General features: G+C 38.5%; 1 protein-coding gene across 32 annotated transcripts in view; it reads right to left on the bottom strand.

Moving 5' to 3' along the window:
- NRXN3 (neurexin 3) overlaps nucleotides 1–17,866 on the bottom strand; it is a 1,587,373-nt gene that overhangs the window by 135,552 nt on the left and 1,433,955 nt on the right. For 23 of the 32 annotated variants that reach the window (XM_019646239.1, XM_019646240.1, XM_019646221.1 and 20 more), the window contains 2 exons: nucleotides 15,106–15,195; nucleotides 9,090–9,397 (listed from right to left, as the gene is read on the bottom strand). In XM_019646239.1, coding sequence (XP_019501784.1) covers nucleotides 9,090–9,397; nucleotides 15,106–15,195 — 398 coding nt within the window. The remainder of the gene's footprint in view (nucleotides 1–9,089; nucleotides 9,398–15,105; nucleotides 15,196–17,866) is intronic. The other 9 variants (XM_019646231.1, XM_019646233.1, XM_019646243.1 and 6 more) reach the window with 1 other exon arrangement.

Raw genomic sequence — 17,866 nt, 5'->3', positions numbered from 1 at the left:
AAAAATAAAGACATTGGCGATAATGTGAATCTACTCTTATACTTGTTAGATGAGGAAAGTGTGGAAATCCAAGGAAGCTAATTGCTATGTCAGAGGTTAAATGATTAATTAGTAAGAAAACAAAAAATAAAATTTAGATGCTCATGAGACATGGATTAGAATCTCACTTAAAATAACCCAACAACAAAAACAACAATAATAATCTTTTGTTATGTCATACTAGTTTAAGCCCTTAACTTATATTATCTTAACCTATCCATGAAGTTGATGTTTTTAATCTCTGTATTTCAGATGATGAAACTGAGCTCCAAATAGCAACTTAGCCAAAATCCCACAGCACTGGTAAGGGACAGTCAGCCGAGAGTAATGGATTCAACTACTTCTTTATCCATAAGTGAAGTCTCCCAATGCCTCCTTCAATGTACTTGTTTCCTTCATACCAGGCTGCTTTCTCATAGCTTTCTTTGTCTCCCTTCAACATGAATCACATTGTCCCCTCTGCAGGTAAGCACGTATTTACTTAATACATTTTTCTTTTCTTCAACAAATATTTATTGACCTCCACTTTGTGGCAGGCACCGTTACAGGCCCTGAATGTTGAGTGATGAACTACATAGAAATTACTCCTGCTGTCTGTCAACCTAGTGGTTTCTCATAGTATCTTCCATCAATGTCCTTTCAAAAGATCATGAAGAAAACAGGCAACTATTGAGCCTGCTGACTCATAGAGTTGTGACCAGGAATAAATGGGTTCATATAACACACTCAGCCATCAGAGAAAAACAAAAGAGGAAACCAAAATCAGATAGAAGACTCTTACCAACCTTCCTACACTTGTACAACCAGATAAATGAGCCTCAGGTTAATTTTCTGTCCACACCAACAAATACAAGCAGTGGGCCTTTAAACATAATTCTTATTTGTTTATATTTAAAAGTAGGATTCAGGAATTAAGAATTAAGAGAAAGGAATAAGGAGAAAAAAATTAGAGAGGAAAATTGGTAATACTGCACTTCCAAAAGTGCTTTGAAAGCTCTAAGTGCTAGAAGCAGCCCTTGCTATTGTGATGACAAAATAAGCCCTAAAAAAAGAGAACTAAGGATCAAAAGCCAACAAAAACCATCTGGTCCACCAGAGACAAGGAGACATCTTTGGCACTGCTTATTTTTAAGGCAAGGATTCAAGAGCAGCAAAACCATGCTGGTGATCTTCCCCACTAGTGAGCCTCACCAGAGAGAGGGCCTCTGGGGAAAGGAGTCTTGGAAATGAGATTCAACCTGTAAGTATTAAGAGGCATGTGTACTCCTGAGAAGGTGCTGGAGGGGTGTTGCCCATGCATACGTTTCGACCGATACTGACTGAGGGTTTACTCTGTGCTCCTGTGCTCTCGAAAGATTTTGCCATCCTAGAACTCCCATTCTAGCAAATAGAGACAATAAACCAATACATGTGTGATACAATTTCAGGTACAGGTAACTGCAATGAGAAACAACAAAGCAGGAGGTGATAGAAAATGCTATTCTATAAAGAATGGTCGAGGAAGACCTCTCTGGAAGGTGCCATATGGGCAGAAACCTGGATGACGTAAGGGAGTGAGTCATGCAAAGAGCTGGAAAAAGCTTCTTCAGGCAGAGGAAAAGACACAGACGTGCCTGGGATGTTCAAGCAGGGCTGGGACTAATGAGGCACTTACTTAAGGTTTAACATTTAAGGGGGTACCCCAAAACTTCATTACTGACATAATTAATATTTTATTGCAATATTTGAACATCAACGTCGATGTAAAAAAAATCCATGACAAACAAAATATCAACATTAAAATGCAGACAGGATCTGCCTCTGCAATTGTACAACCTTGCCTCACTCTTCTCTCCCTTATCCTGGTCCTGTGTTCAAGGAAGTTCAAGAAGACCTGTGTGCCTGGAGCAGTATTGTAGAAAATGTGGTCAGAGAGACAGAACAGAGGAGATCCATGCACCACACAGTAAGGATTTTGGCTTTAGGGTTTGGCCAAGTAGCCTGTTAGGTGATCAGAAAAGCACTCGGGGCTTTATAAACATTGGGGTACCTCAAAGTGAGTAACCAAGAACTGACCCCACTTCCCTCCCCGCTGTTCAGATGGCTCCAAATAAGACCTAGCACTTTATCAGCAGTTCTGGTGGCAATTCCACCCTAGAAATATTACAACCTCATTAGAAGGGCATCTCTACAACTTCTCCTAGCAACTCACAGACTTCCAACCTGTCTGCAATAAGGACCTTCTCTGAGGACCCTTCAGGTGACTAAAATCGGCTTTGGGAAATGCTGACCTCATCCACTAAAATTCAAGTATTACAGAGGGGATGTAAAGCAACTACACTGCAATCTCTTCCATGGCTTATTTGCACGGTCAACATGTAAGTCTTTGGAGGTAACACACCACGCTGTTTTTTTTGTTTTTTTTTTTTTTAAGCACTATGCAATTCCAGAGAAAAAATGTTACTGGAGAGTCTTACCAGGTAATGAGTAAATTAGAGTCCAATTTCCTTCTCCCCAAATTATTCTCTGAGAGGGGAAAAGAAAGTATCTGCGTGAGGGTAAGGAGGAGACAAGGTATTTCTTGGCTGGCAGAGGAAGTCTAATTAGACTGACAAATCTTCAGTGCCTTCCCCAGTTATGAGGCTTGGCAGGAAAGGAACTAGCCCTGGAGCCGCACATTATGTAAGGCTGTTAATCAATATTAGTTGAGTCCTGATCCTAAAAATAAACTTTCCCTGGAGGCGCTGTTGTCTAATGGTAAAAGCAAGGGATTGAAAACTGGGTAGACGCCTTGTCTCATTTCGAGGAAGCTGGTGGCAGCAGGGTAAAGATGGAGGAGCCTAAAGGGGATAATTCTCCCGGTAAGTATAACCATTCTGATACAACACGATTTACATCCTGTTAGAGGATGGTATATGGGGTAAGGTAGATGTTATCTTGTAACCCAATCCAACACAGTTGGGTTATTCAGAGAACCTTGAGACATTTTGGTGGTCTATCCAGGGTCTCAAAATGCCATTGACAGTAACACGCTGTACAAGTGTCCCCTATTTTGTTGAACCATGTGAAATGGTTGATATTTGGCCATTTTGGTCTACAAATATTTCACGCACTTCACCCTAACAGAACACTCAGTGGGTAATAACTGTTCAGCAAAGCCAATTTCCATTCCAGAAAATGAAAGAATCTCCCACAGAAAACTCTTCTAATTGATGAGCTCAGGGCTCTGGTTCAATCTGGGACCCTTAAAGGAAACCCTGGGTAATTGTGGGTTTGTGTGGATGTAGACAAAATTGTTCTTGTGCTTACCAAACATATGGGAAGGCTAAGCTCTATGAGGCTCTGTGAGTTCTGGAAGAGTCTCTTGGGTCGAAGTGGTTTCCTAATGCCTAGCATTTAGTGAAAACATATGGGGAAGGTCATGGCCTAAGTTCTTTCCGCACATCATATTTATTTCTCAAAACAAGCCTACGGGAAGGTACTGTTATTCCCATTTTACAGATCATGGATCGGAGGCTAATCAACCTGTCCAGAGATACACAGCTAAGAAACTGGAAGAACCTGGGGTCCAATGCAGACATTCCGAATCTGAACTGCACGCCCTTTCCTTCAACAAACCGGCACTCCACCTGGGACATGCAGTGTGAAGGCTCAACTTTTATTCACAAGTTTTTGCTTTGTTTTGTAGTGCAATACTCAACGTCAAGGCTGAAGTGTGCTTTTTATTGTTCTTAGCCGAAATCTGAAAGCAAACCAGGAGGAGGACTTTCCATACAGGTACTGTTACAAAGCCTGAAAATTTGGGTTTTCCTTCTGGAGTTTTTGAAAGTGGTTCACATTTGACCACCAAATTTGTGGGTTAGAGAATAGAATGCAATTTCACAAAGCTCTCAAGTCTTTCACTTCTACTGCTTATTAGGATAGTTCCAATCGAGGCTGAGCAATGTGATCTTTTGGTAATTTCCTGGGTGCCAGGCACTGGACAATGTCAAGGCGACTTTATCAATGCCCAACACAGAAAAAAAGGGTCATGATTAGTATTCCTGCTTATAGCTTATAAATGATTCCAAATAGTGACTTACACAGAATATACTTGGTTCTTATGTTTTATTGATAACAACTCAGTCTGAGGCTTTAGGTAAGAGAATACCCATTATTCTTGAAACTATTCTCCTTTTGGCCTTGTACTCTCTTACAGGAACCTTTTGGTCTTGGTGGCTGAAAGTTATCACTAAAAGACTCTCGTTTCTCACTTTGTCTTCTATCATAAATGAGAGCCAGGGAATTTGAGTAGACTCAGGTTCAACTTTTCTATTTTAGAAGTTGACCTATCAGGGTCATGATAGTTACCCACAGATGTTGGGGTAGGCTATATTGCAAGTGCCTGCACAGTTGTTGGGACGTCCCTGATAGTAAGACCCACAGGGAACCCAATCCAGTTTTCCCCTTTTGTTCCTCTCCCATAATGGCGGAGGGAGGGTCAGGCCAACACTCTCAGCATCTGGATCTTTTGCCTCTCATTAATCCCCCCTATGCACTCTCTGTTCCAGTTGGACTTGACGATTACCCTCAGGAATTGCCATCTCTGACTTTAACAACTTAGTTTCTGACATTCAGCCAACCTGGAACTTGTTCCTCTCACCATGTATCTGATTTTACTCATCTATAAAGGCCCAGTTTCACACCCACCCCAGCCATGAGATCCAGCCAAGCTGTCCCATGCACCACCCCTCCCTCCCAACGTGCCACCACTTGTAAGTCACTAGCTCATATTGATAGCTCGTGTCAAGTTCTCTTGCCCTCTGTAGATTATAAGTTCCATGATGGCAAGGATCTTGAATTCCTATTCTCTGTAACTCCAAAAATATGTGTGGGTCGACATATTTCATAACAGAACCATAGAACTCCAGGTTGGTTTCAAAATAAAAGAGTAAGCTAAAGGTAGGTAGTGAAGTATCATAGACTTCACATCTTAGAGACTTTTTATCTGCCAGAACTAATTTCAGTCTGAACCTCCTTCAAATCCTGATCCTGGCAAAACCCCGTAGCCCTCACTCTAAACTACAGACACTACTATCCGTAGAAACAACCCCATTTTCTGGGGTAGATTCTTACTTGAGAGGGTATTGACTTGCATACCAAATGTTGGGGATAGAATATAATAATAAGGTTACATAAGCCTTGCTCTTCATGATGTACTTGTTTTAAGCATTTTACTTATTTTGACTCAGTTATCCTCACCATACTCATAGCTGGAAATGCCAGTAATAACTTTTTCCCTGACCCCACTCCCCCAATTTTACAATGCCATCGACTTAGGTTGGTTTCAAATTCTTGCTACTCCTCCCATCATGAAGTGAGGTTTATGCCTTCTCCCCTGAAACTGAGAAAGGCCTGTGAATGCTTTGACCAATAGAATGTGGCGGAAGTGACACTGCACCAGTTTCCAGGCCCCAGCTTTCAGAAACTGGCAGCCTCTATGTCCTGTCCTTTGGAAAACTCTCTGGGAGCCCTGAACCCCCTTAAAGAAGTCTTACTACTTTGCTGAAGAGACCACCTGGAGAGGGAAATGGACCCAGCTGAGTCAAATGTTTTCTGTTAACCCACCAAGGCACAAGGCGTGTGAGTGGAGTGAGACCCCACAGACCAGAGTAGCCAGTCAACTCCCTGTGGGGCAGAAGAATTGCCTTGCTGAGCCCCGCCCAAATTTCTGATCCACAAAATTGTGAGCTCCAATGACACAGTTGTTGTTTTAAGCCACTAAGGTTAATGGGAAAGTTGGTTTGACAGCAATAGTTATCTAGAGCACATGTGACTCACCCAGGGTCACTTAGCTAATATGAAGAAGAACTAGATTTTAAACTCAGGCATGTCTGACTCTAAGCACATGCATTTAATCACTCTGTGGTAGCCTTACCACTGGAAAAAAATTAAAATTGTCCAAAGCACACTAATCATTCTAGAAGGAAGACATTCCACAAACCATGTCACTTCTAGTTGTTAGATGATAAGGCATGTACTAAAGTCTATCTTGTGTTCTGTTTGTTTCAGTAAATAGTTACTGAGCCCCTTCTAAGTGCCAGAACTTCACTTGAGAATTATCATCCGCCCACCTGCTTTCTCAAACTTAACTTTTTTTTTTTTTTAATTCAGGGAGCACCTAGAGACATCCTTCTTAATAAAGCGTGAAGACCTGATGCTTGGGCACTGTAGCTGTGAGTAACTTAACATAGTCCATGTAATTCACAAGTAAGTCTGTAACAAACTAGGTTATCAGAAAGATCACAGCACCAATTACTTCCCGTGTGTTGCAGCCCTCACTGGAGGGCTATATCAACTCAAAAACTTTTTGTTCACATTCACACACTGTTAAGAGCAGCACTGAAAGCACTCTGAAGTTTTCTTTTCATCACAAATCAACACTAACCAAGGTCTATCAGAAACAAACTGCTCAAATGATGCTTTCTTGGCTTCTGCTGTAAGAAGGAACCAGTGGATTTTTGAATAACCAGGTTTTTACACTTGTGGATTCACATGTTTACTCTGTTTCTCCTGGAAGAGCCTTATTTTAGGACAATTCCTGCTCTAGCAATGTTATCAAAGCAAAGGAGTACAGAATCAGGTATTGTTTGGAAAAGTGAACGATGGGCCTGATGAATATGAAATCCAGTCTTCCCCACTTCTTTTTCCTCCTTTCTGAAGTATCTCCCAGAGTTCAAACCTTTATGAGTCTACCGTATCCAAGAAGATTAGCTGGATTGCACAGGGCATATCAGAGCTTCTGAGACTCATCTTCTTTACCCAAAGTATTCCAAGTCTGGAAATTGTCCTACATCTTGGATACAGTCCAAGGGTTGTTGGATCCTTTGTCCTCACATAGGCTTGATGCAGTCTACGGAATGTGCTGGAGATCAGAATTGGCTTTCAGACAAGGCAGGCTATTGAGTTTTTACAGAGCCCAGAACAGAGCTCTTATGGTTAGTTGGCAAGAACAAAAATGCCCAAAACCGTTGGCATAAAGTTATTTCCTCCAGCTAATCTTTACAAAGAACATGGGGCTTTTTTTTTATACCTCATCTCAGTCTAATTCAATTCTGCTAGTCTGTTGGCTTTCCTCCAAGAGTATGTATTTACACACCCTTAAAAACAAAGAGCGTCAACAGATTTATAACTCATTTTTACAGCCAGGGTAGAAGCAAAAGGAAAGACATGTAGATGTAATCCAATTATTACTGGACTCAAAGGAAAAGAAACACACACCAGACAGGAGGCTGTTAGAGAGCATCCTGCAGCTGTCCACATCCTTTAAAAAGAGAACAGGTTCTATGATGTTTAGGGTCATCATCACTGGCAAGATTTTTGTCCTTTGTATCCTACATGTCTCCAGAAGCTCTGGCTTTCTCAGTTTGTGGAAACACTCACCCAGTCTGCTCCCATTTATATATTTGCTGCAGGAGGGAAAAGCCAAAAACCAATAATTACCATGGCTTAGTCCCCGAATCCCTGTGTAACATTAAATCCTCCTGAGGTCAGTGAAAATTTGGCCTTGAAAAAGACTATAGGACTAGCCATTGCTATGAAGAAAAAGCCATTTGCTCCTCTGCTTCCCACAGAGTTAGTGGAATGTATTTTGACAGAAACAAAACAAGTCTGCCAAGACCTGTGCAGACAGAACTATCCTTTCACTGACAATAAACAGATCTGCTCTTGAGCTATAGAGAGTCATAATAGAAATATATATTGCCTTTTATCTTCTTTTCAGTGAGTAGAGTGAAGTGCCAGGAGTTATTGCTTTAATATCAGAGAAAAAGCTTTTTTTTTTGAGCATGTGTGTAGGTATGCATGTAACAGCATGTGCGACTGAGACTGCTATCCTAACCAGGTTTTTGTAGCGTTTCTAATACACATAAAATTGGCCTGATAATAGCATCAGTGCATACAGCTTCATATCATTCCTCCAGAATCATGGAAGGAGCTGTCTGGATATTTTTGCTTGAAGAAAAGGAGAAAGGAAGACAACACCTTTAACTCTACCTGACTCACATAAGTTAATTCAGAAGAATGAGAACACATAAGGAGTTTAATTGATTATTGACTTTAAGTTTACAATGCCCACTAAAGTCAAAGGAAGGGTGACATCAAAGACTCAATAGAGCCCCTGGATAATGTCTTCAAATGAAGAGACAGAAAGGAGGAGTACTGATCTACTAAATTTTATGCAAACACTAACTAGGTGAGGGGTAATTTCCCCAAGCAATTGGAATGTCTTATTTTATGCCAGAGCATTTAAGGCTAATAACTCGATTAACCTTCTACCCCCTACCAACTAGATTTATGAAATGCCAAGGGAGTTAGCAAAGCATTAAGTTTTAGCTTGGGTATAATTATTTTTAAGTGAAAAAACAAAAATGTTACTCCAAAGCTAAGGACTTCCCACATAGCTAAACTCAGACCTTCAAATTTTCTAATGTAATTAGGGTCTTGGTCAAATACAAAGGAAACAAAGTGGACAAAAATAACACTTGATTAATCAAGACTTAATATCAAACACAAAGACTGCATTTTATAAGAATTAGTAGAACCTCTAGCTTCAATTGTCCTTGATTTATTGATGATACCCAATGGCTCCCCAAATGAACAATTTGTATTCCAGTAAAGCCATCAGGAAGATGTGAATAGAATTACACTAGGATACAGTCTTTCCTATGATAACAAATTTTCCATTCCCCCTTTTCTCTTTTGGCTATTGAAAAGAAAGGTAATAAAATAAGAGGAGGGTATATTTCATACAGAAAGTGTTGATCACCACTCATTCTGAATAATAGCTTTATCATTTCAGTGATAAATATGATAGGAATAATAACCCATGAGGGCACACAAGACTATAATAGCTTCTTTAGCAATGACTTTGTCTTTATCTACTTCTGGGTCTTACTACTATGAGCATCTGTAGGCATCCTTCCCATAAACATAGTAATTCAGACTCTCTCCCTATATAGCAACGCTGACCATGATAGCAATGTCTCAAAGACAAAAAAGCAGAATCAATTAATAGTTGGAGAAAGGCTTACCTGAATGCTGGCTGTTGAGCGATTCTTGCGGGTTGTGGTAGTAGCCATTGTAGTGGTGGTTTCCATGACAGTTGTAGACATTTCCGGTGGCATGGCAGTCGTCTGCGTTGTTCCCAAGATTGATGGGACTTCTCCCACCAGCCGGACACTTCCATTGATTTTAATATTGGGGTTGTTCTCAGCTGCCATGTTCAGTACTTTCAAACCATCATAATAGAGCCCAGAGAGCTGGCCTTGGAAGAGGCGTCCTTTGTCCTTTCCGCCAATGGCTATTTGCGCCTGGGTGTTGAAGATGGTTAACTGCCGGCCTAGTGGGTTGGGTGGAGGAAACATCATTACTCCCATACATTTTCTCTCTTTGCCTTGCCTGGTCTGGATGGACTAAGCATAAAAACAGGCTTCCTTAACTAATTGAAGAGGAGAAAATTAGATAATAAAAGTTCAATGCAGATATTAGCAAGTAACATTTTACTTTGTTTATCTCTTCCACTGTCTAGCTGAATATCCCAGATAACCAGAATAATTGAGTCTCTATCTCTTTATTGTGAGGAAGGAGAACCTTGATTCAATGATGAAGAATATTATAATCTTCTTGGGTATGTGGTTGTAGACAACAGAAAGAAACTTCCAAATTAAGTGATGATAATAAATTATAAATGCCTATTGCATTGATTTTTAACATACAAAGTAATGTAACAACTAAAAAGAATTCTATATGGCAAATAAAAACTTGGTGAAGTAACTCAGAACACTGAATTAAAAACTAGGTCTGATAATTAAATTAACTGAAATTAAATTGAATTCTAATTAAGAGACTTGGATTCATTACATACTTATAAAAATGAATATTAAAGTCATCAAACACCTCATTTCCTTGGAATCTTCTGAGTGCTTAATATTCTATCTATATTTGCTTTTTAATAAACAACATGACAAATCATTTCTTATCTCTATTAATGTTAGGGTGAAGGGATTATGGTCCCACAACTAAATGTCTTCATAAAATATGGAAAATAAGTAGGCATTGATAATGTTCCTGGAGTGTGTGTACGGGGGAAGACGTCATTTTAAATTGATGCATTTAAAAAAGGGAGGGGCGGTATTAATGAAAAAAGCAGCACATAAAACTCCTTGAAATGTTATGGAGGTATGTTTACAGGTTGAAGAACATCAGTAGCTCACCTTATTTGGTGTTCCCGTTTGGGGAACCATTTATACTTCTGTGGATAAAAAACTCTCAGAATGAATTATGGCAGAATAGAGTTTAGAATAGTGTAACTCAACTTATGTTCCTCCCAACTACTTCTAGTTCTTTCCCAACAAAACTCCAAAAGCTTTTTAAACTTTCTATGCTATTATTTCTCCAGATTATTTCCTTCTGCTTTTTCCTATGGAGAAGGGGGGAAAACTTATTAAAACACATTGAGGACTGGTAACACAGATTTGTGTCTATACATTAAAAGGGAATATTCCCAGAGGTATCACACCCGCAACCACTACTAGGGTCTTTGGTGAGTATTTCTTGAAAATTTCAGTTCACAAAAATAGTTAGCGAATTTGTTATAAATTTTCAAAGAAGCACAGTATAAAAGTCGATTTAAATGGTTTAAACCCAGGAACATGAATTTAAACAATTTAAATGCCCTGTCCTCAATGTGTTAACGGAATTAAATATATCCTTTTTGAACTTTTCTCCACTTTAGTCAGTGATCAAACAATGCTCAACTCAGTCTTAATATAATCATCTGAATTATTTTAGCTATAAATGACTGGAAACAATATTCTGTTATTCTTGCCTGCTTAATAAAAAGGAGTGTATTTTTAAAAGATTGAGGTTTTTGCTCCACAATCTCTAATATGAATAGAGGCAAACTGTGATGGTTAGCTCTTAACCTCTAGTACTATTACATGATCTTTAGGTCAATACGATGATTAGCTATCCTTGAATTTCTAGTGTGTAATGTGGAATACAGTAATACCTTGGCTTGCAAGCATAATTCGTTCTGGAAACAGACTACTCATATTGCAAGACATTGCTCATTTACCAAGTTAAAATGTATTAGAAATGTTTGCTTGTCTTGTGGAACACTAGCAAACCAAATTACTTGCAGTCCAAGGTTTTACTGTACTTTCTTAATGTATAGTAATGGACAAAATGGAAGAGGTAGAGAGAGGAAAACACATAGAAGGAAATCTTTATATAAGAGTCAACTCTGCTCACTGGGTATGATTTATAAACCAAGTATGATTTATAAATAATATGCCATTGGAAGCTTCCAACACTGCAGTGTGGGGAACTGGCCAGAGAATTTTGTTATAGTGAAAAGGATCTTCACTCTATAAACATATCTGGAGCATGGAAATGAAATCTGCTGGCCTTAATGATAACAGAATTGCCCAGATTCTAAAGGTGCAATCGAAATAGCTCTAATAGAGTTCATTATTTTCCCACCAATTCTTTCAGTGCCCTCTCCATGTGCATCATTGTCTGTCCTTTGGCCTCTCATTGCTCACACAACATGCAGAAAAAGTTGAAAGTACAATAACACTGGGTAATGGCCTGGAGCTCATATCTCTTCACTGTTTGTTTGTTTGTTTATTTATCTTGACAATAGCTTTTAAGTTTATGACATCAGAAATGCCATGATGGAAGGGGGGGATAAATATGACCTCAACTGTACATAGGCATTTGGGGCAGCTCAACATAATAAATAAGAAGAAGCTGCATAACAGGAGATCTCTAGGACTAAAATTTAGTCTTATACCAGATAGCCCCAATACCGAGCTATCCCTTCCATTCACACAACTGTTGGCCAATCATGTTTATTCATCTCCTTTTTTGTATGTAGTCCAGTACCGGTGGTTAGTTAATGGTTTTAATTAACTATAGGTAGAACATTTTATATTTCTGTTGGGTTGTCGGGAAAGTCATGACGTATTTTTTCTATGTTTTTCGTTGTAAAAATGCATCATGACTTTTCCAACAACCCAATAAGACTCCTGAAAGTACTTCACATCCATAATCGTCCTCATCTCTTATGTTTCCTGGTGATATTACTCTGCCGATGCTTTAAAATAAAAAGAGAGTCAGAGTGAATTGAAACGCAAAGCTGAGTGACATGGGCTAGAGATGATGGAGCGCCTTCATTCAAGCTGCCATGTTTAATTTCACAAAGTGGAGAAAGCCAAGCATGGAGAAAGGCAAATGCTTCCTGGGCTATAAGATTAAGCCACTCTCCACTTCTGGCTATTGCCGCTTTCCCAGAAAACTATGACTAATCACTTCTTGAGAACAAGATACTTGTTGAGACAGGGAAGGAGGCTGTCTATGTTTCAATTTTCCATCATGCCATAGGAAGTACTTAGATTTTTATTTGCTTCTCTGTTTCATGGTCTATTTCTGGCTCGATCTGCTTTTCTTCTGTTTCAAGACCTTTGCCTAGCCCTCTGTATCTTGTATTATGTGGTTGATAGTAAAGCTGGCAGTCAATAAAGTAGTAGTGGGATACTCTCAGTCTCCTGCCACTCTTCCTCTGATCAATTTATCTCACTCAGCTAAGCAGGAGTAAGTGAACAAACATGAAACAGCCATCACCACCCTCTCCCTCTGAAAGCTATAAGGACTGACTGGGGAGAGTTTTATCACTCGCCCAAGATTTCTCAAAATCAGTGCCAATCTCATTATTGTCACTCATTAGGATCAATCATGTTTTTTTATATTAATAGTAAGCAATGATGATATTGATAACTACACATATATACTAATCTGAGAATCCTTCTATCACAAATAACACAAAATTTGGCTATAACACCAGTACAGGATTTGTAGCAGGTTACTTTTTTGTTTTGTTTTAGGCAACTACGCTCTTGGAAGTTATTGTTACCTCATTTGGACATCAAGTTCACATACTGCTTAAATGAAATCTTTGCACGTCTCCAGTCAATGTTACACAAAGACTAATTAATTAAACCTCAGAACACCCTTGGGGAATAAGCAGTATTATTTCTCCTCTCCTCAGATGGGAAATCTGAGATATAAAGAGGTTAAGTGGATTGTCTAAGGTCAGGAAGTCAGTCAATAGTAGACAGAGCCAGGAAACAGACTGGGGAATGCTGTGGCCCAGACCTCTTCCTCAATGACAGAAATCACTCTAAAAAGACATTCCAAGTACTTCCTAATACGTCTGCCTAATCATCCTTCTGTCTTTACCCTTTTTACTCATTGTTTTTACAAGGTCTTTGGTATATATTTTCCATTCCTTTTGAAGGGAAAGTTAGCTAGACAGAGGAAAGGATAAAGCAATAGAATGAATACATGTTACTCACCTGAATTACAAAAAAAACACATCATTTCAGTTAAAATAATGTAGAAGAGAAAACCTCTCAGTTTGCAAATAATTATTTTCAATATTATGTGCACATATAAACATACACATATGTGATTAAGAACTACAATGCCTCCCTCCATCCCCCCTGAACCTCCCCTGCCCCAGTCCCAACCCTTCCATTTCTGTGTGCTCGAAAGCATCCTTCTATATGAAAGCCAACTGATAACAATGCTATCATAAGGAAAACTAAAAGTCTACTAATAACTTTATAATGGTTTATACAAATGAAAACGCCTGGCATGCTATTAAACTTAGGCTTCAAAAGGCAATGGAGTAAAATAAAATATTATTAACATAAAATTGAAAGAAACAAAAAAGTTCTCTCAGGCACATGAGACTCAGACATGCATCTAGTTTTCATTTCCTTTTTAAAAAGTGAGGCAATCATCATATTTTATGTTAAAGGGACTTTATGAGCTGGTGATTACTAGACAAAATTATTTGCTTTTTAGAGTTATTCTTAATTTATTTTTAATTAGACCACATACGTTAAAAACAGGGCAAACAGTTAAGACTCAGGATTTTCCGTGTTTAAAGGTCTGAATGTTTTCTCCCAGTTAAAACTGTAGTCGTCCTTTATTTTTTAAGTTGTATACTAATATGACCAATTACTTTTTATATATAACTCAATTAAATCTCTACATCATTTAAAAACTCACTTAAGGTCTTGAGATAAGAGAAGCTTATGCTGGCTCAGGAAAGAACAGAAAAATAGCTTCTTAAAGATAGAAACTTTTCTTCATTGAGAGACAGTAGTTTACATCCCAACAAATAGAAGCCACACAGAAAATTCTAATGTCAGGTATAACCGCTGCCCTCTTTTATTAACAAAGTGGTTGTTTTCTTCAGCAAATCAGAAACTGCTGTTTTGCCTTTCATGGGCCTTTCCTTTTACAACTCATTGTTCTAACCACTTACACTTTTGTTGCATAAATATCAAATACACCAGGGCATCATACAACCAAAGTGTAAAATAAGTTTGTTTTTGTTTTTAGTTTCAGTCAGCAACTAGGACACGATTAACCTCTCATGAAATACTTTTGCCTCTGTAAGTTTGAATCTAAAGGCAAAATTCATCATTCTCTTTCTTTTCTTTGTTTATAAACAAATGTAAAAAAAAACCCGAAACACGGCTCCCCTTATAACATTTGTTTTAAGCAGTTTAAGTTACAAGAGTCTATCTCTGATTTTTTTGTTTTTGTTGTTAACCATGCTACAGATAGTAAAGTCAAAACAGCCTCAAGATGTAAGTTTAAAAAGTAGTTTTGAAATTTCTTTAGAAAGCTTTGGTATAAGAGGTAATTTAAAACAAATTAACAAATAACGTCATGCAGTGGTTAAATTGCCATAATACATTTCTTTGTTAGAGGTTCCTGGAATTTCTTGTTTGTGGTTGTCACGCTGATAGCAAGCTAGATGTTAGTCCCTTTAACTGTATTTTAATGGCAATGTATTATAGCATGATTTATCAACATATGGCAGGTGGAAGCTGACACAAATTATAATGAAAATTAAAACAGTCATTTATGCAGCAGGCGATTATCATTTAAGGAACATTTATTTGCAGGCTTTAAAAATGAGGGTTTAGAATCAAATGAATTTAAAATGAAAGTTTTAACGACGGTTACCTTTTTCCTGCAGCCACTCCTCTACGGGCCGGTTATATTTGAAGGGGATTTTCTGTTTTACCATTTGGAAGCGTTCATTATCAGTGTTGCCTTTAAAGTTTAAAAAACAGCTTAAAGAACAATCTGAAAAGTCAATAAGTCATTAAAAAAACATCCTAGGTTTTTTGGTTTGTTTTATGACGTTTTTAGAGATAGATATCAATTTATCTTTAGTAGAGGTGGAGTCGAAGTCACTCTGTCCTTGGTTGACAGGTTTGAAGTCAAGGTGAGTCTTAGCTATGCAGTACTCCATCATGGTTTAGAAATGCGGCATGGAATGGGAATCGGTGAAAAGTTTGGCCATTTACAGAAATGGGTTTCCCTTCATTCTTCTCCGTCTCACCCCAGCTATGCCTTAATTGGGCCAATGGAGGCACAAAGATGTCCTTGACATGTGAGTAATTCACCTGTCCAAGCAGCTTCATAAAGCGGTAGGGGACCCTCAGTATCTCAGTCACACATGTTCTATTTTTGCTCTACAGTATCCAACCAGAAGCATGGCCCATGTACTTTCTTATTCTACTCTCAAGTGTTTCTAGCTGCTCCACCGTCCGGCAGAGGGAAGCCAAAGAAGACAATTTAAGCCTTGATGGACAAGTAAGGCTCCTTATTCCATACAGGAGGCCCTGGCATCCCATCACCTACGTTAAATAGGTCAAGCATTACAGATGACTCTTTATATCTCTACCCTTTTGTCCATGCTTGCTCTACATTTTAAAAAAAGGAAACCCAAAGTATATATCTGCAAATAAAAGCAGCTATACGTACAATGATATAGAGTAGCATCTGCAGACGTTTGCACACCTACACTTTCTTACTACTAGTAGTTGCATTATTGATATGTTTAGCTAGTTTCTCACCTCCCTCTGAGAAGTCCTTCCTGAACAAGCATCCATTTATAAAGCCTGTTAGGGATACTTTTCCAAAGCATAAAATATCTAATTAGTTTTAAACCTCAAACATAATGCTTTTAATGGCTAGTATGTCCCGTTCTTTGTTTTGTAACTGTTGTTACCACCCCTGGGTGGTTTCTCTCTCCAGGATAGACTTGGAGAATGGTGTTATGGAGATATACTCCTAATTCATATGCTTCAAATCACAAAATAACAAAACCCTGCTTTAGGAACCATTCTGTCTAATCAACTAACCTCACAGTGATCAAGCAGAACTAGTGAGTTCTAATCCATTACTTTTGACTCTTAGCCCTTAGAGAATCCCATTCCAAATTACCAACATTAAAAATTCAATCAAAATCTCAAAACAGGTGGCTTGGAAACCATTTACAAACAAAAGTCTAAAAGCCAGAAATATTAGAATTGAATATATCATCAGGTCAGGTCACTAGAAGTTCACCATGGCATTCGAATCTTAGGGTCATCTCCATATAGAAGTGATTGGAAGATTCCACATGTGGCTAAACTGGTACCTGCCTTATGTGAGGGGTAGGATGGGAAATGAGTGGCAATGGTGGGAGATATCTGCAAGATTCCCCATTCATTTCTCCTGTAAACAAATCAATTTAAGAAGCTGACTCATTATGCTCACTACCCAGAAATAAAACAACAACAACCAAACTTATGAAAGAGGCAACTAGAAGCTGTTTTCAGCCTACATTATGGGATGCTGTATGGTTGGAATACAGCATAATATATAGATGTATCAAAGAATAAAGTATGAGGAATGGTGAGAACAATTAACAATTTTAAATTAGAGTGTGTAATTTAAAGTTTTCCTCAAAGTATTATTTTTCACAGAGAAAAAGGAGGGTGCAGGCAATGAGAGAAAACCAGAATGGCAACTTAACTTCTTGGCGTATCAATAAGCCTACGGTGAAAGAAGTCAGTGACACCTATTAATACAGCCACGATTTGAGATCATTAGGGTCCTCCTGGTACTCAGAAGTCTATTAAACCAAAATAAAGTTGCATAAATTCTCTCATATCTTCACAGAAAAGGAGCATGCACTTTTCTGAAAATAACCCATCTATAACTCTTAACCCTATCGTACATCAGATGGTATCCCAAGGGATGTCATCCATCCTCAGAAGCGCTGACCCCTCTCAAGCTTCAGTCACCAAAGAACAGTCTCCTGAGAAATGGCAAATGGGTTGTGCCAGGTTCACCGTGAATATATTCCGTTACTTTGGGTTTTCTGTAACTGTCATCATTGGCTACAACATCACATATAGTAACAACCTTCATTCTGCTCACTGTGCAATGGATTAATGAAGTTGGTAGCAGATATAAAGCGAAATATTCTTAGTAACAGGCAGGGCAAAATCAAAAGTACCCAAAGTTGTAAATTGCCAGAGTTCTATATGCACCAAATTAATTAAGAAGCTGCATGGATTCACTTCCTCTATATACATAGGGCTTGGTCGTCCTAGGCAGCTCTTCTTCTCTTCCAACTCTCTATCCAACATAAAGCTCCATAGAAAATCATTTTGGAATATGGTACAGGCTAGATAAAGAGGGAAGTACATTGGTCAATTGAGTGACATGTTGGGAGGACAGCATAGCCACAATTTAACTTTACACCCTTCAAAAAATGAAAGAGAGAGCATCATTCAACTCCACCTTAGCTTTAAAGACATTTAGAAAAAAGTTTTAAGTTTTCCACACCAGACGGATAGCATCTGGCACTAAGGACAGTGATCTTGCATACTGTTAAAAGCTGTGAAAGATGGAAGGTCATTTGGAAAACCAAATTGGTTTAAATTGC

This window comes from Hipposideros armiger, unplaced genomic scaffold, assembly GCF_001890085.2.
Source record: "Hipposideros armiger isolate ML-2016 unplaced genomic scaffold, ASM189008v1 scaffold_99, whole genome shotgun sequence".
Lineage (NCBI taxonomy): Eukaryota > Metazoa > Chordata > Mammalia > Chiroptera > Hipposideridae > Hipposideros > Hipposideros armiger.
The sequence above is the reverse complement of the archived record's forward strand: the minus strand, read 5'-3'. Positions and strand labels throughout refer to the sequence as shown.